The sequence below is a fragment of the Bombus terrestris genome, chromosome 4 (assembly GCF_910591885.1).
Source record: "Bombus terrestris chromosome 4, iyBomTerr1.2, whole genome shotgun sequence".
Lineage (NCBI taxonomy): Eukaryota > Metazoa > Arthropoda > Insecta > Hymenoptera > Apidae > Bombus > Bombus terrestris.
This window is the reverse complement of record NC_063272.1, coordinates 8,473,487-8,494,549: the sequence shown is the minus strand read 5'-3', so window position 1 is coordinate 8,494,549 and position 21,063 is coordinate 8,473,487. Positions and strand designations below refer to the sequence as shown.

Here is a 21,063-nt window from a genome sequence, read left to right as displayed (position 1 = left end):
GAACTTCTAGAAATATCTACTATTTTAATACATTTTTCTATTATTTTACTACTTTATACAATACGCCGGTTATTTTTACTTTATTCAGAGTCTAGTTTTTAGAACTTTGCGTATCTCCTTGTTAATACCATAAAAGGAACTGTAAAGAGACCGTACCGTCATGTCATATTCCGTGATATATGCAGGAATCTCCAATTGCTCGGGAGACATCACGTCATAAAGATACTCTACTCCAGGTAAGTTGTGAACCTTCTGTTTGATGGCTGGAGCCATGAACGTCGTGAACCACCACGTCACCATCTGCAATAGATAACAATGGAATTACTGCATTTATAATCGCAAGTTCGATATTATCACATTTTCACACTTGTTTAAATCAACGAGATATTTCAGTTCAACAATTAAACCGTATTAGAACGATCTATACACTATCATTATTCTTAAATTGACAAAGAGAAAGAAAAGCGGAGAAGCCTAATTATTTTTCTCCACTTCATCGACATCGTCGTTTGCCTTATTTGGCGGTTCCTTTGAGAACATTTTGTCTCGCTAACAATCCAAGATCCAGTTCACAAGATACTGACTGGTCTCGCGGAGGGTCAAGGATGTGTTTGCATGAATTTGCAAATCGCAAGCGCGAAAACGCGTTTGTTAAATGGCTACCGGAAAAGCAGGAAGTTCGATACGATCGTGTGATTAACATGGAACACAAATGTGGGAAATACAATAATAGAAGACGTTATTACGCCTTAAAACTTGGACTTTATCGACACTCCTTATCGATTCTTATTCAAATTTATTGTGCTGAATTATGATAGTGTTTCTGAATGTGTAAAAATTTTCCATTAAAATTGATATATCGATACTTATCAGTAGGAAAAATTGATACATTTTTAAGTAGTTCATTGGTTTCGTATTTACCTTAGTCCAGAAAGTCGGGTGGATAATGTAGAAGTGTTTCAGGTTCTTCTTATACCTACAATAGAAACATTTTAATATTAATATATATTGATATATATTTAATATATATTTAATGTGTATAATTCATTCACATGCGTTTGATTAAAAATGTTGACTGATTCATAACACATTTAATGAATTTTTCATTTGGAATAGAAAATTTTCTTTTACAAGAACTAGCTTTGCCGATAGAAATCCTTGTCAACATTGCATCACTTCTGTTTATCTAATACGTCAATTAGTTTTCATGATCATAACGTTGAATTATGCATAAAATTACGTATCATTTAAATTAGTGCTATATATGATTAATTGCTACGAACAGTATATTATAACACGATGAAATGATAAATAAGTGTCCCTGAAGTATATTTTAAAATTTAATGCCTAAAGTTTTAATTCAGAGAATGGAATGGGCTGTCGTATTCTATAGATATTAGTATTAGATTATACATATTTATGTATTCAAAGGTTTTGTAAAAATTGATTGCATGAATTAATCTTGATAAAATAACTTTAGTATTATATATTTAATAGTATTAAATATACAATATATCAAATCAAATTATCTTTAGAAATAAACGTTAATTAATACACGCCTTCTTAAGTTTGATTTTAAAGTTTTGATCTTAGCTTAGTTCATCAAAAATCACGATATTTATTCTCTAAAAATGACGATCACTGATTTCAGAAGAAGCAGGTTCATTTGTAATGAAAATATAATTATAAAAAAGATAGAGTTACAAGAAAAGAGACCCACTTGTAAGGAAGCACGTTGTACACTTCGCGCAACCAATGTAAACTGGGATAGTTGTTGCTAGTTGTTAACGTGTGGAAATAAGCGATAACATAGTCGCCTTTAACAATTGGATCCAACAATTGTATCAGGTATAGAAGTGCCTGAAACAAAATTAAAAAAACTCTTGGTTAGTAAATTTTTAACAAAATCTTGAACTGTCGAATTATTTACACGTTGGATTAACCATATAAATTATCTTCTAATTTCCACGAACTTTTCTCTGAATAAAGTCATGTGTATTACATACTAGCAAAAGCTTAATGAAATTTATGACACAACGTAGCTTAAGCAAAGCGAGTTGCGCAATTGGAACCAGTCATATCTCTTTCTCGTATGTATATAAAAAAATTGTAACTTAAGAATACAAGTGATAAATGTGGTAGTGCAAACCCGTATTATGGTAATACAGGGCATTATAATTTTTGCAGCAAAAACAGTTGATTGTCCTTATTCATAATTCTCTGCTTGAAAAAGATTCTAAATTCAGGTCCCCAAAAAATAATAATACAATAAAAATTACTTGTTTTTTCCTCACTTCTTTTTATTTCTCTATTTTTTTTTAACAGGTCTTTAAATAAAAACTACCCCTTGAAAGAAATAATTAATTCATGCTGTCTATTCTCTAAAATTCTCATTAATTTTCAACCCTCGACTTTAATTTAATAAACTTAAACACTCCTATGCATATGTTACAATTCTCCAAAATGATATATATATCACCTAACGATATAAATCACCTAACGAAATAAATCATTTAGTTCATAAAAAATTCTTCAAGGTCAAGACATAAGTTACATTCGATGATAACACATCAACTACATTTCATCGTTTAATCCACAATCTATTCTTGAAGAAATATTTCCAAAAAATGTTAGTTTGTATATTGCACAACATCTTTGGTTTTATATTATTTTATTAAATTATATATGATCCATTTTGTTTTATTACAAAAAAATGTTGTGTATCTATTATTTCCTTATAAAACGAAAGAAACTTTTGCGACAAGTTAATATATTCTTTTCGCAGAAAATCTTTATAAATATCAAAATCAGTCACTGTATAGAGTTCTGTGCGAAGGTTCGACGAGTGCTTTGCTCTTTTCGGTAGCAAGGCCTCTGACCTAATTTCCACGACCCCCGTGACTGGGGCGAGGAACCGGAGTACTAATTCGAGTTGTGGCGGTGCGATCGATTAAAACGTGATAACGAGTGCGCTTTGCCGGGATCAAAGACTCCCGTTTGCAAGCATCTTGTGTACCTCGTGACATTTGACCGATTTCATGGCGCAGTTCAACAAGAGTAATTTCGATTTTCTGAACCAGACGGAAGGACGTGTGTTCCATTAGTGGAAAGGCGAATAAATTTACCAAGGGACTGCTGCTTCAACGAGTCGGGTTGCTATTGTAAATAGATCAGATGGTGTTCGTCTGGTGAAATGATAAAACGGGGATGCCTTTGATGTCAGAGAATTTTTGGAGAATAAATATTGATGAGGGACGATAAAATAGAGGTAATTCTGATTTTATTTTTCAGAACTTTTGGAAAGTTAAATGACAATGTGCGTGTTACACGAAACATTTTGAAATTTCACTAACATTGAAACACGAGTAGCGTGATTAATATTAGTAACATTTAAAACGAATCCGAGAATATACGTAGAAATTACAACATTAGATATTTATAGCAAGTGTAGGTTTCGCAAAAATCAATTATCGATTGTATCAGTAATCTACGATATTTAGTGAGATCATTCTTATCATTTATTTCTAATGCAATAAATGTCTTATAACTTCTATTATACATTATCGGATTGCTTTCAAGTTTTACCAATATACTCTGAGAGCTTCAATTTTATGACACATCGGAGCAACTGCTAAAGATTACAGACATTGATTAAAAAAAAAAAGACACTAAATTATCATGCTATGAATGTCCCACAATAGATCAATAAAGTATTATGTTATGAAGCATAATTGAAAGTTAGGCTTACCTAAGCAGAAACTTCTACATGTACGTATAAATTCTATGCAACGCACAGAAATGCAAAACCGCATTAAACGTACTTAATTACATTTTTGTGTTTTTGCAAAAATGATTATTTTAATAGACGTTATCTAAATTGTAAATTTATTTCACAAAACTAGCACAGATACCTACGTGCGTAGGTTCTAGCTGCAGTTAGATCAATTTATGACCCTACTTAACGCTTTACTCTATGACGTCATTCATATCGTTTCCACCAAGTATTACACACATATACGAAAAGTTTACGGTTGAGAAAGGGAGGAAGAGAAAGTCGGTCGTTTCCTCCCGTCAGATATCGTTCCAACTGGAATGGGTGGTAGTGTTGGTTTCGAAGATTCGCCAACCCTCTGATATGTTTCTTCCCTTTCGTTCCTCGACGTCGTCGTCGGTGACGTCAAAAGGTCTGCACGGGTCAAACGTGTATTTTAATCCGATATCACGGCCGACGTCGTACACATGTGGGTCGAGCGATATTGTGATATTAAATTCTACGTTCTGGTAAATTGGGGCGGTTCAAGGGAGAGATAGGCAATGTAATGTAGATTCCTTTTATAGATAGGTTGTTTCAAAGATTTATTTTTATTTTGATTGGTATTGGTATTGGTATTTTGCACTTTTTTTTTCAATCGATGAGATTCGAAAAGTGGATGGAGGATAGGTTTAAAATGCGAAATGAAGCAAAGATTCGATGTTCGATAAGGAAGGTACATACATGATCATCGGTATCGGTGTCTTAATATCTATTTACCTGCTGTTGAAATATAAATTGAAAACATCAGCGACTCATATCACAGATATTTCTTAAGACTCAATTTGCGTCAAGAGTTTGATCCTAAGCAAATTGAAACGTCACAAGGCGTCGTATTTTATACGCAATCTTTTCACAAATAAAAAATGGGTAAATTGTATACCTTTTTACGTTCGTCAGAATGGATTTGTAGATTCGCTTTTATTAAACAATTTTTGCTGATTTCCATAAATATTCCCTTTCCTTAAATATTTCCCCTTTCACTCCGCGGAAACATCCGTTAAGAGACGAAAAGTTCGTAACGAAAGAATCTTTTCAAGTGTCACGTGAAAAAAGTATGAATGAAGTATCAATGAAAAAAATTATTACGCTTCGTGGATTCTAAATTTTGACCAAAATTAAATTATTCAACGTTTAAATTCATCTTTAATTTTAGTCAAAATTTAGAATCCACGAAGCGCAATAATTTTTTTCATTGATACTTCATTGATACTTTTTTCACGCGATACTTGAAAAGATTCTTTCGTTACGGACTTTATCATTCAACGTTTAAATTCATCTTCATCATTCTTTCTACATGCACGAGAGATTACAAGATAAGCAAGAAAATTGGAAACGAGATATTAGCGAGTTGAGGCTCTATCAATATTCTTAGAGTTTGATTTAATCATCTTTGTAAATACCGAGCTTGATATAATTAAATAGTTGAATAATCGCGAACCATCGACTAGTCGCTCGTTAAGATTAAAACGTCGATTATGTTTGACTTTATATGTAATAACATGCATTATAACCTACGTCACAATGTGCGAGAAGTGTAACAGTTTGTCACTTGAGAAGAAAATATGTTGGAACAAAAGAAGGTAGGAAATTTTGTTCTAGATAATCGAACGTAGAAGTTTGCAAGAAGTTTTGAACGATATAAATGTATTCAATCGAGGTCGAGTTTACTTGCACTGTATTGTCAGCATGAGATCTATTGGGTTGGCAACTAAGTGATTGCGGATTTTGTCAATACCACCTAATGACAAAATCCGCAATTACTTAGTTGCCAACACAATATATAACTCGAGTTCTCTGCTAAATATATGGGAATTACGCGTATGTTCGTGGACGAGGCTGGTATCGTTGAAAGAATGGACGATCGTTAATCGAAATTGAAGGTACAGGCGGAAAGAGTAAAGCGTGGCCTTTGTATATTCTTGGAATATTCGAAGTGCTCTTGCACGATGACTCATCATGATTTTGCTTCGAAAAAATGCGAATATCGCTAACCTCGTGATTCGACGTATCGCGTATGATGACGCAATGACCGTGTTCAGTCTCGGAAGTGTACCTGTGCCTGTCGTGTCGAATTGGAAAATTGAGAAATCATTGAATCATCCGGCTTTAGCATCAAATTGCTTATTTCATCGACCAAAGGTGTACGAAAGTTTGGAGGTATAAAAGTTAGAAAACTTGGGCATAGAGAAGTTGGAAAATTTGAAATTTGAAATTTGTGGAAAATCCGATAATTGAAAAATTGGAATATTTGAAAATTCAGAAATGTATAGACAGGAAAATTTGAAAAAAACATGACGAGTCCAAAATTCGGAGATTCAAAAATTTGGAGATCCACGAATCGGAATATGCAAAAATTCAGATAAATTCGAGGATTTAAAGTTCGAAAATTTGAAAATTTGAAAATTTAAAAACTAGAAAGTTCAGATTCGAAATTTAAAAAATTCAGGAACATTCCATTTTAAAATCAGTTTCCTTTTTATATTGAAGGATAACTAAAGTAAGATCCTTTATAAGATATAAAATATAAGATGAATAAAACAAAAGTGCTCAAAAATTCTCTCAACATGAATCTTCGATAACGCCACTAAAAGAAAATGAAATATCCAACACCTACTCAACTACGAAAGGTTCAATAACTCCTGTATCAAAGATGGAATATTAATAAATATAGGCTACGATATTCTATGTAATGAGAAAAGAAGGTATTCTGAAATATCGATGATTTAACGATGGTATAAAATTAAGCCCTGCGACGAGCTTTAAGAGAGCTATCTGTATCACGACCCTGAAATCTTATTATCTCGGCAACACGTTTAATTAGCGTACACCGGTTGAACGTTTCGACTCTCTCTGTGCTTCTCGATTATGTATAACGTTCGAAAAAGTCTAAGTAGAACGAGAAACAATTTTTGGAGAACCTCTTCTTTGACGTATTTATCATACATAGTGTGTGTGTGTATATATAACCATAGACTAAGATTATTTTTGGCAGCAGCCTTCTACGACGCTGTTGTAATTTTTATCCTGTTTCGTTTCAAGGCGGCCGAAAGTAAAATTAGTCGCACGTCGAGGAAATAAATAATAAGTATCGAGCCGTTTAGTATTCCTTGCGTTTCGCATCCCCAAAGAATCCTTTGTCTACGCGGAAGCGTGTACCGTGGAAATTGAAAATTTGCATATAATTCTGGGTATCGCTTAGCGTTCCAATAAAATTAGTACGATCGTGTTTGAACAAGGAAATTGTGTTATTTGATTAGTGGAAATTTTCCGTAGGTTTTGAATGTTTATTTGACAGTGTAATCTCAGATGTAATCAGATTAACGAAGAGTTTTGTTTAAGATAGATGAAATTAAATAGATTAATGAATTTCTGTAAGAACGATCGTTGTACTCGAATTTCAATTTACCAACTACAATAAACAATGAAGGTCGATTGTTGACGTCAGCTACAACTCTATGAAGTCTGAGACGTATAATGTTATTTAAAAAAACTGAAGGTGATCTTGATTTTTTATTGAAAACACTGCTTTCCTATGTGCTACATAGCCTACAACTTGACGGACACGAATCGATCGGGTCTTGTAAACGTAACAACGTTTTTAAGTTCGCAGAGGCATAAACAAACATACAAACATATGTTAAGGCTAAACACAATGGTCTCTTCGAAACATAGTGGGTTAATATAATTTTGTAAACTACATATTCAAATTGCAGTTATGATTGTATTAAAGGATGAATTAGAAATGACACAATTGTAAATTATTCACTTCGTTAATAATAACAATATTCATGCACCAATAATGTTTCATTATACCATGTATAATGGTCATATGATGATGTGTACGATTTAAATTTAGCGACTGAATTTTGCGAAAATTGTTGATACAGTATGTCTCATATAAACACCTACATAATTCTTTGTGAATTTCCCTCTTAACGATTTATAAGACAAACGTGAAAAAATTCAGAAGAATAGCAATAGCAATATACGATTAACATTTTTATTACTATAAAATGAATAAAATTATGGTTAATAAATATATCTAACACTAATAGACAATTTTTATATAAATTTATTAAAAACGTTGAAACATTTAATCTGATTTCTAACGTAATTTCATTTGATGAAAATTTAATCACTTATTAATGATGTAATTTTTTACTTATCCTTCTCAACCTCTTCTATATATAGTGGTTTCTCGTAAATTCAACTAATTATATTATAAATTGTTTCATTCCAATTCTTTTTCCATAATATAAAATTCTATTTCCAAGCAGTATAATATAGAGCTAATATATAAATATAGAGCAGCTTTCAAATTCTAAATTTGAGCAATAATCACAAAGCAAATTAAGTGAAATTTGATGTAAATTCTTTCCGTATGCTTTCCGTTATATCTAAAATCTATTGAAACTCAGCTATTTCAATTTCCAAAGTGACAAGATCAAGCAATATATTCTTCTCTCAACGTGCTTTGAAGGAAAGTAAAGAAACAGATCAGTTCTAGAAAAAGGAGGCGAACGACTGGCTGGGAAATCAAATTTTCCACAGAAAATATCGTGGATAGGTTGTCGATACCTTAAATGTCAGGACCGTAAGAATATTGAATAGACCGGGTGATCGTAACGACGTAGAAGTCAGGCGAGAGCATATCCTTTCGTCGTAGTTTTTCACGAGCCGATAAATGTGTGACCTGAAATTGCTCTCGCGAGGTCAGGGGGAGAATGATCGAGTGCGTCCTTGAATCTCGGACAGCGACCTACATCGAAGCAGGAGGAACCGGAGCCGCGACCTCTTTTGCCTTGTCCTTTCGACAGCATTCTATATATATATTTTATTTTTTATTGTTTGATCTGTCACCCTGGGGATTGAACATTACTGCTCAATCCTCGCGCAATTTCCTTCAAGACCATATACGTTCATTCCATGTCAGTTGGCATTCCATTGTATATAATTTCGACGATTCACGATCGCTTACAGAGTTTCATGAATCTTGGAAAATCGGGAACAATGAATCATCGTTGATACGATTTTTATATTAATGGATGTGTGAGAGAGAGGTGGAAGAAAAATTAATGAAAAGAAGGATAAGAAAAGGAACGAAAAATAGAAGGTCAGGGAAGAAAAGAGTGAAGGAAAATAACAAGAAACAGAAAGACGAGGTAAATTGAAGGAACGTTAGACGAGCAATATCGAACACTGAGCCCTGAAACAGGACAAACTTCTATTACCTATTCAATCCTCTCAATTGCACGATCATAGTTATTCACCCGTATATCGATCAATATAATTCAAGTGTAAATGAATTTGACATTAAGTTACAACTGCAAGCAGATTACTTGATCGACCTTTACCACCCACCTAACAACAAGTACCTGATTCCTAATACACTCGGAAAAATCCACTAGAAATACAACTGCAAACCTCTTCTTACCATTTCAATTCGCTAAAACTATCTCTAACTTCGATTACCTCGATATATTACGAATAGAAAGGAACAAACGAACAGAGAAAAGAAATTACATTAGAAGAAAACAGAGATTTTTGTTAATGCAAAAAAAAGGTGGACAGAGGCTCGTTAGCATGGCAATTCGTTCGGTCCATCGATTACGATCGACATCAGCCATGGAAAAAATGAGTTGATCGGCGCGTGATCGGGGCGAGGTCGAGCAGATGTTTCCGTTTCGATCGGCCGCCAGTTATTTCCGGCGTTGTCCACTTTTCCTCAAAGGAAATAACGGTACGCACCACGCAGAAGAGGGTCATGTGTAGGGACCAGAACAAAGTTTTTCCCAGGGCGGATCCGCCGGCACGACGTTGCAGAGGAGCTGGTGCGCCCTCGGCTTGGGAGTTGTTCCGTGGTCGGTCTATTTCTGGACGTGTAAATATCGATTCGCCTGGCGGTACTGCGCTCGTCGCCACTCCACTGGGATGAGGACAGAGCCGAGAGGACGAGCAAAGATGATATTGATACACGCAGGAGTAATGAGATCCTCGCGAGTGAGACTGACATGATGCTTCGTGGACGTATTGTGTATCGAATCAATGGAAAGTTGTACTCGACAGAGGCAGAACGCGTCTTTCGCATTTGCTTGGTTGGGACAGCTTGGAAGAGATAGCGTGGTGAAATGCGAAAATGATAGCAAATTATGGTAGTTTTTTTGAGGTAATCTGGAAGAGTTGACTAATGTCGAGATTGTCGTGTTTTTCTTGGAAGTTTCTCTGTCAATAAAAACTTTGTTTCTCTCTAGATTTATATTATACAAAATTAGAAGTTTGTCCAAGTACGCGGAAACAGTAGTGTGGAATAAGGTAAGAGAAATGCGGAAGAGATTTGTTTAGATTATTTTATATGAAAGACATAAAGCCTTTTTTCTTGAACTGAAGTAGAATAGGCTTTTAAATTTCACGAAAAGTATAGGTACGAATCGCTTAGAGGTCACGGTGATTCATTCCACAAATTAAAATGCACAAAGCTATTAAAAACTATTGATTTAAAAACTAATTATTTTTGTTAATTCCCTTTAAAATTTACAATTCTTTATACCATCTTCTTATGACTAATAAATTTATAAAAACGAGGATTCGTCTCCTGAGACGTATTAATTATGTACCTTGACAAGGTGAAATCGATATTTTTGTATATAGCGGAATTAATCAGTTTGACTTTTAAAAGGCTCATATGTATATCCAAAAATTTGTAATTTGATTACTCACATAATTAATTATACAACAATTGAATGTAACGTTCGTGAATAATTTATGCGACAATGCATGGACACAATTTCTACCACGAAACATCTATGTACGTATTGGAAGATTTCACGAACGGAAGCTGAACTTTCGCATATCACGTTCAACTTTGAATCTCGCCAGTCTGGCTATTGAGAGGCAGCGTCAGTGATGCAAGATGATTCACTTAAAGGGCTCTCCGTTCAACATGCTAACCTATGGTCAAAGCTATCAAACGACGATCGCATCAGTGACACATCGCGTCGCGAAGGATTTGGTAGAATCATCGAATAAGTGTCGTTCTGAATAAACATTCGATCTGGCCAATGAATAATTCTAAATCGTTTCCGGTCCTTGCTATTGTCGCGTTCCTCTGCTGAATAAACAATTTGCTAATTCCTTCTACAAACGTTCGCTCCACGTTTTATCATATATTGTTCACTATTTTTCGAAGAGAGCCTTCTAAAATTAAATCCAAAGAATCGAACGTCCTTTTCGAACGATTTCCAAGTCCGTTTGAATATTTATAAACGTCCTCCCGATTCCGATATCTCGATGCCGATATCCGATGAAATACCGCCACCGTATCTCGTATACGCCGACACTTTCATTTATTTTGAATTTCAACATATAATAATAATCAAATAATAACAACCAACATATCAACAATAATTAACATATAATAATAATAATCAAATAATTTAAATTCTTAAAAAAGAAGATTCTTATAAAAAATTGCGAATGTTACGCTTCGCGTAAATACATAAATCGTCGTGTTATCATTGTCATCACATTGTCTGTGTGAATCTCCTTTTGACTACTGTATATATATATATATGTACGTTACAATCCAAAAAATTGAAAAATCTGTCTATGTATAATCTGAAAAAAGTGAAGAAAAAAAAAAACAGTTTTTACAAACCTAATTAGGAAAATATAACCAGACTTCTATTTCACCTACAAAATGTTATACTTTAGGTATATTTGTATAGTATCTCCGTAATATATTTGTGTGCATTATATAAAATGTATTTATATAATGTGAAATTTTAAGCTTTCCATAAATACATAAACATCGCAAATCCATTAATGATATTCCATTCTAGCATATTGTGGGTCCTATGTTCCACTACTAGAAAGTATAATAATCTACAAAATCGAAAAGATTCTGTCGGTAGTGGTTTTTATGCCCCTCAATTTTCTTTTAATGTCGAGATATGTTAAACGAATCGATCTACTCGTAAAGAACCGCAAAACACGCTAGGCCCATAATAAAAGAGGCGAGGTTAGCCCCCTACAGCGCAGTGTATTGATTTCAAGCTCTCACCAAGCTTTCCTCTCGCGACTGTGTTTCATTACGCGTTCTTTTTTACGTTTTTGAATCACGAGACGATCACTGCCTGTTCACGTGTTCATGGTACGTTCGTGGATGGTTAAGAATAGGGCCGGATCAAAGGTGAAAACTTTAAACGTCGATTACACGTAAACTAGGGTTGATTGTTCTTCGGAGAAATCTACTCGATTTATTCAGCAGTGTTTGCGCGTTACGATCAACGATTGTAGTGCTTTTAATAACTATAGCATACCTTTGTTTACGATTCCTTGAGAGATTTAATGCGTTGGAAAATACACAAAGCGTATTTTTATACAGAGATCGTCGTAATTTGTGAAATTTCGGAGAAGCTACGTTTTTGCAGTTCACCGAAGGATAAAAAATATATTTTTGGAGTGTTTGATTGTAGAAATATAATAATAAATTAGCAACCTCCTAAGGTTTGAACAATATTCAATGTTCGTACTCAAAAAGATAAAATAACAAGTTCGATATAAGACACTGCAGAGTGTTTGCATTATATCGACGTACTGCAACGAAAAACACATTGTCTTGTACGAGTAGAATGCTGGAACATTCGCACAAGTATGTTTGGAGCATAAACGGAATCTTTTAGGGTGTTTGTGAGTAAACACTATCTGCGATTTCCTGCATTTTGTATCTTTACGACGGAATGGTGCTAATCTCACGAGCAGACATGCTAATTCAAAATATCATACACTTATATGTACGGTAAAGCTAGAATTCATTATCTCTCGAGTAACTGCTTTACATTGCGTATTCGGTAAGCAAAGAAAAATAACAGAGTCGCAAGAGAATAAAGAAACAAGTAGTCGGATAATTTTTCGAACACTAGCATCGAAAATTATCGACCTAAAGTGGCTCGTGAAAGTATTTCAACACTTATAGAGAAATTTTATGAGTACGATCCTCTTACGTTATCCAAGTTTGATTTAGAATTAGATAGAATGAATTCATCTACTTTTGTATGGTGAATATAAGATAAATTAATCTTATTAGAATAAATTAGATGATATACATCTATGTTGAAAAAAAGATATGGCTTGTTCTCCTTTGTCCTCAATGCCTTAATTACACGTTCTCTCGAACAGAGTATCCATTATTCATTCAATAATTATACGCATACATTTACTAACTATACTCTATACTAATTTTTTGCTAAAGATATGACCGCGATAAACAACTCATAACCTACATTTACAGATTTCCAGATTGATTCCAAAGTTCAGGAATATATTTATGATAGTCAAATTTCGTCATGGTTGGAACGAAATTTCAAAAAGCCTCGTATAACGCACGTAATATTTTGATAAAAATTTCCTATGCTATGTCACTATGTCACTATGGATTCCACCTAGCGTTTTCGAGGCTTGATAAATTTTGATCTTACCTTGTCTAGATTGACTTTAGTGGCGGGGAACCATTTGCCGACGAACACGACGACCGGCCGACCCTGACGATCCACACCACTTTGATAGAGGCAGCCAATTCCTGAAACTTCCGACAGATCCTCCGTTTTCGCTCTCCTGAGGAGCCTCTCGTACCTGAAAGAATGGAACAAGAGCCACTTCGATGATTGTTCTCAGAATATTTAGTCACTACAGTAAGTCTCATCGGTTATAGACTGACAGTTGATAAAGTATTACTTGAAATATTGATAGAAGCCTTATGTTGCCTTATGTCGTTTTGTTTCAGTGTGTTTTTTCTTCAATTAAAACGTTCAGGAAACTAATTTGTTATTCAACGATAGCATTGATCACGTATTAGAGTTGATTGTTTTCACACTTTCGGCCTTTTTAATATTTCAGGAAATTTTTAGATCTTTGAACCTTTAATCAATGTTACTCATATATATACATGAACGACACCATAATCATAATTATTTTTTCACATAGTATATAACCAGATTATGGGATTGAAAATAAAAATGATATTTCCTATAAAAACACCGATTTATCGATTGAAAAATGTCAGACACTGAGAAGTATAACTAAACAGCATATTACAGCAATAGAACTGCATTCAGAAATATAATCTTCAATTAAAATTTCCCTCGAATGAATTTTCATTCATTGTACCAATTATGGCTTACGTTTCTCTTCTTTTCTACGATTAATAAGACCTTGTCGTATATTTGTGCATACGTTATAAATGGATTTTTCAATTGTATTTTAAATGAGATGAAGATCGCCTGATCCCATTTGCACAGAAAACAGTTGGAACGATTGATATTTAAGCAAAGAAGTCTTGTTTACAAATCGCGTATAACGTAACTATATGGACCACGTCACTCTCGTAACCGAGTGAATCAATAAATCGTCTGACATTTTCTAACAAGCCTGACATCCGATGTGTATTCGATGCATCATACGTTATAATTATATTGCAAACAATTACGACTACAACATCGAGGCAGGTAACGTTTGTTCGTCTAGTCTGTCTCCAGAGGCAATAATCTTACTGTGTAATGAATTTCAAACAAAGGATCCAATTGAACGTAATTTAGCAAGTGACGATACGCGAAGTAGCTCGTTTGAATTCGAAGGTTGGAATCTTGAAATTTCCATTTGTCTTCGAGAATCGAATATTCACGATAAGAATCGAATATTCATGTTGCTAGCGATGTAGGTTTCACCGGTCAGAATCTCAACGGTGCAGAATCGCACCGAAAACTCCAGCCGGTGGCGCAACTTCATCGCTAATTTCATTCGTTACGGATTGTTCGTGAACAAGAAACATAAAACTGGTCGACTCGTGTCTGGAATATCGACGCCGTATCACGTAGCGTTAATCGCGATGACGAGGAGAGCGTGCGGTTTTGCGAAAACATGCGACCCACTGGATAGCAATCTCGCAGCACGAACTCGTATAATCTTCTAAATATGTATCTCATAATTGAAATGTTATAATACTGACCATGGGAATATGAACTATGCCTATATTTATGATGGAAATTTTATTGTACCGGTATCGTAATTCGATGTTTACCATGTGAAACTCGTCCATAATAGAGAACATAAAATGTGAATTTCATAATACGATACTCGTAGTTATGAAGTTCAGAATATGTGGCTCATAATATGAAGCTCGCAATACAAGGTTCTTAATATAAATTTTTCTAAATGAAGATCGTGACACGGATGGACGTATAATTTGTGATATAAAGATTAAGAGTAAGAACATTGCGATACAAACCTAATTACACGAGTCTTATTATATAAAATTATAAAATTCATCTTACAGAAACTCGTTGCATGAAAAGTTCACTATACATCGTGTCTCATAAAACCATCCTATAAAATGTTCGATATTCATATTAGATACGAGGTAAAAGATTAAAAATATACAAAATAGGAGAGTTAAATTTATGAAAAATGTTAAAATTTCATTTTACTATATCCCGGGTTCAATTTTTATATAATAAAATATTTTGTCACGCCCGTTTTAGAAATATCAAACAAGAATCAGATAGTTTTTCATTTTACCAGTATAATGTGTCCTTTTAGAGAAGCAACAAGATAAATAGTTTGCAATACGATTTCAAAATATATCAAGCGCCTCTTCTCCTTACTATATCGATATATCAAAATTGGAATATTTGGAGTAATTTTATAGCTACGAAACATAGCGTACAATCTTATCAATACAAACGTCACGATATGTGTATAATTACACAAAACGAAACGACATGTTCTTCCGGTTATAATCCTCAGATTGCCTCAAACGTATCCAATAATCAGTTGCACATTTTCTGTTACAGATATCAGGGCAGTAGTCCTAATGCGTCCAGAAAACTCACGACGAATTTCTTTTTTGTGAGATATTGTATTATATTTGCGCATTTTTCCTCCGACAATATTATCTAAGTGATTCAGATTGTTGACAACAAATTACTAGTCTATGGAATTTATCTTATTTTAATGATCCTAAGAAATGTAGTAACGTGCGTCAGCGACGACTAACGCGGCAGTCAATGTGTTAATCGACCCCTTGAATCGAGCAGCGCCATTTCGCCGACACGCGACAGTGCCGTTTTGTCGCGTAGCGTCGCGCGTGGACGCGTCCATGAATATTCCATTCGACTAAAATCAATGAGCACGTTTCACGTGCGCTCCGTGAACCGTTTCACCTAACGTCGTTAATCGAGTCAAATTACGGTTAAACGGGGTTCATCCAAAGAAGCAGAATTTCCCCTCTCGCTGACACTAAGTTACACCGCATCGTTATCGACTTTCCTCGTCGCAATTTTTAACTTTTTTTTTCTCTCCCTACAAAGCTAGTTTCAAGGCCGCAACACAGACCACAGACCACACACACACACACACACACACATATGTACGACTGATACGAATTCGATGAAACCGCGAGCAGAACCTTATTTACAGTGATTCGCGAAACTATGCGAACACCTGTCATAGGAAACTTTTATGTACCTACACGTATGTTACGAGTTACAGAAAATATTTTCAAATTTCGTTAGTTTGTATCAAGATGACGACTGCCATGATTATATTGGTCAAATTTCAGACCAAGTTCAAAATTTACGTAGTAGTTACAAGATATTAATCAGAAACATATGTAAAGAATTAGTATACACAATGATTAGTTATCTTAAACATTTACTCTTAAAGCATTGAGGACTCATTAAATATTGAAGATTATTAAGGACATAATGAATAAGTGCAAAATGTACAGTTGTACTACATATTTTGTAACTTCTATATACTACGTATATGTTCAGATTTGTTTCAAACTTTGTCAATATAATTATGTCATTCGAGTCTTATTACGTGATAAAATTTAGATATATTCGTTAGAGGCTCTTAGAAGTGTTCGAATACTTGCGTGAGCAACTGTATTTTTCGATGGAACACAAAGCATTCCGTATCAGCTGATTTTCACAGCGACAATTCGTGTCTGACAATGGACTGTCGTATACTACTGGCGGAGTGCGACTGTTTCTTTAATTGTTACGTCTCCCATTGTCCTTCCAATGATGTCTGCTCACAAAACGCGCTCAACTATTGTTCCCCTTGTTCACCGAGAAAAGTAGAGAGTGAGGTGAGCGTTTTCGCGAGTTTAACGCGTAATCATGTTCGTATGCTTTCTTGAATTAACATCGTTAGCGCGATCAATGTTGTATAAGATTTAATTAGAAAAATTTTGATAAGAGATTAAAGATAGATTTTTGCAGAATTCGATTAGATAAATCTATCTACTCGGTTTATTTTAATTTATGACGCAAGATTGCATGTATTTATGCAAATTTATATAAAAAGTTATGGCTGTCAGACGCTCGCGACGTTTTTAATGTGTTTCATTAAATTTTGCCTATCGGATACAAAACGAGTTTGAATGGTTAATCTCAATATACTTTAGATTTATGCAAATTCATGTTTTTATAATATAAATTAAATTAGAATATAATTAAAGAAATACAACGTAAACAGAAATTTGTGTTTTTAAATGTTATAACAAATGTTCCATAAATGCATGAACATTTATAATCTATCAATCATCCATTATAAAAATTACAGATTCATAAATAAATAAAGAGAAACAAATTACGATTCGATAGGAGAACGTCTCATTGAATGAACCGAATTACGAAATGGTTCACGGTCCAATTAAACATTTTTCACGGTTATTGGGTCATCGTGAGCGATCATGATTGTACGTTGATCGTTCAAGATTCCGGCTCTATTGTTATTCTCTCAACGGTCGATACGATTTTCCTCCCATGATCGTGGATTACGTCCATGAAAGGCTTACGATACGTAAATATACTAACAATAAGCTCGAGTCATCCTAAGCTGCCCGTCTCCAAGTTGAAACCGTCGAAGAAACCCATGTGTACACAAAAAATACAATAAAATAAAACCAAATCAAAGTATAGTACTAGTATCATTATTAAATAGTTGAAGTATAATATTTTTCTTCGAGTAGCAAAACCTTTAAAAGCAACGCTACTTATGGAGAAATCAGTTTGTTGGAGCATTACCAAAAGTAACGAAGGGCGCAAAACAAAACTGGGCGTTGGACCAAAAATAATGTTCCCGCGTATTGGAAAACGATTAAAGCTCGGCTCGGAAATCCTCGTTATATACGTGAAAGCTCCAGCGTTTTCCACCCCCCTCTGTCACCCTTTTCGCAACCAGTCGCAACATCGGCAAATGTCCAACAGCGAAATTCTCCAAATTAAACGAAGCTGAGCGCACGAACGTCTCTCGCGACGTCAAAGATCAACGCGTCAGATGCGGTACATTTACGTAACACGGAAACACACGACTCGACGGGGAGGGCGGGTTACGACAAATTACCGATGAAAATCGGTATATAACGAAAAAAGCAATTTTCCAATACGCACCGGTCCTCGTCTTCGATCACGTCCACCATGTCAATCATGACCATTCTGACAATGTGCACACTCTGTTATCGAAAATGTATCTGCCTCGTGTATCTCGAGCAGACACTCTTCCTCCAATTGCAAAATGGAATCTTCACAAGTTTTACCAGTAAAACTATAATTCTCTTCGCCACTGATGAAAGTTTATATTTCTACTTCGCTCTATATATCATTAAAAGAGAGAGTCTTGGTAGTGTCATCGGTCCAGATGCTAACTTGCAGACGATTTTTGCTCTATTTTGTCCCGACTTTAACCTACTCTCGACTCGTAAATTTATACTTGATTACCGATACGAAGTCTCGAGAGTTGAATCGACGAAAGAAAGTTTTGTTTTTCACGAGAACGAAAGTTGATAGAATTCGCGGATGTGTGGACAAGGTTTGATACGAACGCACGTCTGAATTCGTCGATGAACACGACAAGCCTCCGCGACGAGTCGCAACGCACTGAGCTGCCTGAACGAGGAAGACGGGACTATGAGGCGAGAAACGACGTCGGGACGCCGCGTCTTCGTTGGGTTTGTGGGCGCGCGCCTTCGCTGGCTGCGTCACGGCGCCTGCTCAGCTTAGACTATTGCGTGTTCGATGAGTAAAAAGCCGGCAGAATAGGGGCGCGATCCACGGCTCTGTTATTACGCTCGATTCGTGAGGCGTTGACTAATTACTCAGATGTTATTATTATAACTATTAATTTCTTTTCAACCTTTATCGCTTCGATCGTCAACGATGTTGTCAAACGCAAACATTCTACTTCAACTAACAACATTGACAAGGATTAAGAATGATGAGGGTCAACTTCAAATAAAAAGTAATAATATAAGTTGACAATTTTTAAACAAATTTCAGAATTCATGTTCTACTGTTAGTGGCATACGTCCGTGATAACTTAATTATTCATATTATACCTTTAAGCAATTTTCATTTTACGACAAAAATTATATTTTTATGGGTGTTTGTAAAGATTCTACGTTTATCGAAATCTTTTTGTACAAAATTCTGATTCGAAATTTAATGATAAAGTTGAACGTATCTGTCTAATAATATAGTGGAATAACATGATTTAGAGTAAAGAATTATTTGCTGTGAGTAGCAAGGTGAAAAATAATTACGACATTTAAAAACAAAGTTTTCTAGGAATATGAGTCGAACTTCTATAAATAATATTTTATGCTGTAATTTTAACTTCGTTTCTCAGAAATTCAGCCAAATTCTCGATAAATAAATTTCATACGATTTTCCACTTGGAGAACAATTTTTCCTGTACTGCGGATCAATTGAAAACACCTGCATTTACCATTACAAATACTATTAATTATACAGACAGCACATACATTAATTCTAAGTGCAGAATTCCCTGAATCAATGACACTGTGATGCATGACACGCACGTGTCACTGGAGTATGCGAAATTGGGAGCGTTTCTAAACAGAAAGCTGTCGCTTTTCATCTAGCCCTATTGACTGATTACGCGAATAACATTTGGCTAATGTAGCAGGATCGATGCATTATATTTTCTATCACCTAACGTGAATTTTTAGACGTGGGTTCGCGTAGGAATGCGTGATGCACGCGTTTTGTACAAGAGTATTTATAGCTGCTTCTATTTTCCAATCCGATTCTTATGTCTGATTCTTGTACGTTGACTAATTCCGACTATGTCAGCCAATGACCATAAAAGTACAGATCTAATACGGTTTTTAGTTGCAATAAATTGTTTGGAAATTGTTTCAATATGTTTCGAAATTCTAGGATTATCTTGCGTAACTTCGTTAACTACTAATATCGATAAATTGACAAATTCTATTGCAGAAACAATTTTTATAATTTCATTTTTTAACATCAAATGAGATAAATACTTATCCAAAATAAAATAGCTTGTAATTTGTAAGATAGACACACGGGATTTTACTTATTTTATTATCACTGTCCTTGTCGAAATATTAGCAGCGAAGGTCTCCGGCAAATGTTTGGTTTGCATAATACACATACGAATGCAACTTATAAAGAACATTCTAATTCGAAATACAACTGTGATAATATTAATTCTGATAATGATACAGCACAAATTAAACGTAGAAAAATTACTACTATAAGCGTTAATATCAAGTTAGAAATGATTTTAGAAATGTTACTTGAACAATTTGACAAATGATGATATATTCTGCTTTCTCCCCTGTAAATTCGTGCAATTGTCAGAAGTTTGGAATTCGAGTTGACTATTTTCTTTCGCAATTGGTTAATTCTATGGCAGGTATTGTTGCATTGATGGCTCAACGCGAAATTGCGTTACGCTTTCACATTTCTGGGTCGATTGGTTCTAATCTAATAAAACGCGGCATTCGTTTGGTGGAAACCAGCTGCTGCTGCTGCTACTGTTCGATCGTTACCCTCGATTATCGTCTCAGACAGTGCGATTGAAACTGTCAAGATACAAAGCGGACGATTGAAATCAATGTCTCCTTAATGTTCCGTTATTCCACGTTATTCTAAACCCTTTTGCCATGAGTATACGTCCCAACGATCCCTAATAGTCGATTTCTTCCACGTGATTTTCGATTAAAAGTATTATGGCCGTTTCTCAAATAATCGACGAGAAATACCGAATATTCCAACAATTATGGTACAATCGAAAAGAGAGCGATTCTATGTGAAGAAATAAGCGAAGAAAATAAAATACAATATTTAGATATGAGGTTTTCAATATATTTTGCCTATGCGAGCACTTAATCTCATTGAAGTTCCCGTATTTATATATAC

General features: G+C 34.7%; 1 protein-coding gene across 3 annotated transcripts in view; it reads right to left on the bottom strand.

Annotated features, from left to right (window-relative positions):
* Positions 1-21,063, bottom strand: part of LOC100648973 (protein GDAP2 homolog) — a 69,247-nt gene that overhangs the window by 4,981 nt on the left and 43,203 nt on the right. For all 3 annotated transcript variants that reach the window (XM_003395089.4, XM_048405378.1, XM_012308198.3), the window contains exons 8-11: positions 13,291-13,444; positions 1,721-1,860; positions 922-976; positions 157-300 (exon numbers count right to left, since the gene is read on the bottom strand). In XM_003395089.4, the coding sequence (XP_003395137.1) occupies positions 157-300; positions 922-976; positions 1,721-1,860; positions 13,291-13,444 (493 nt within the window). The remainder of the gene's footprint in view (positions 1-156; positions 301-921; positions 977-1,720; positions 1,861-13,290; positions 13,445-21,063) is intronic.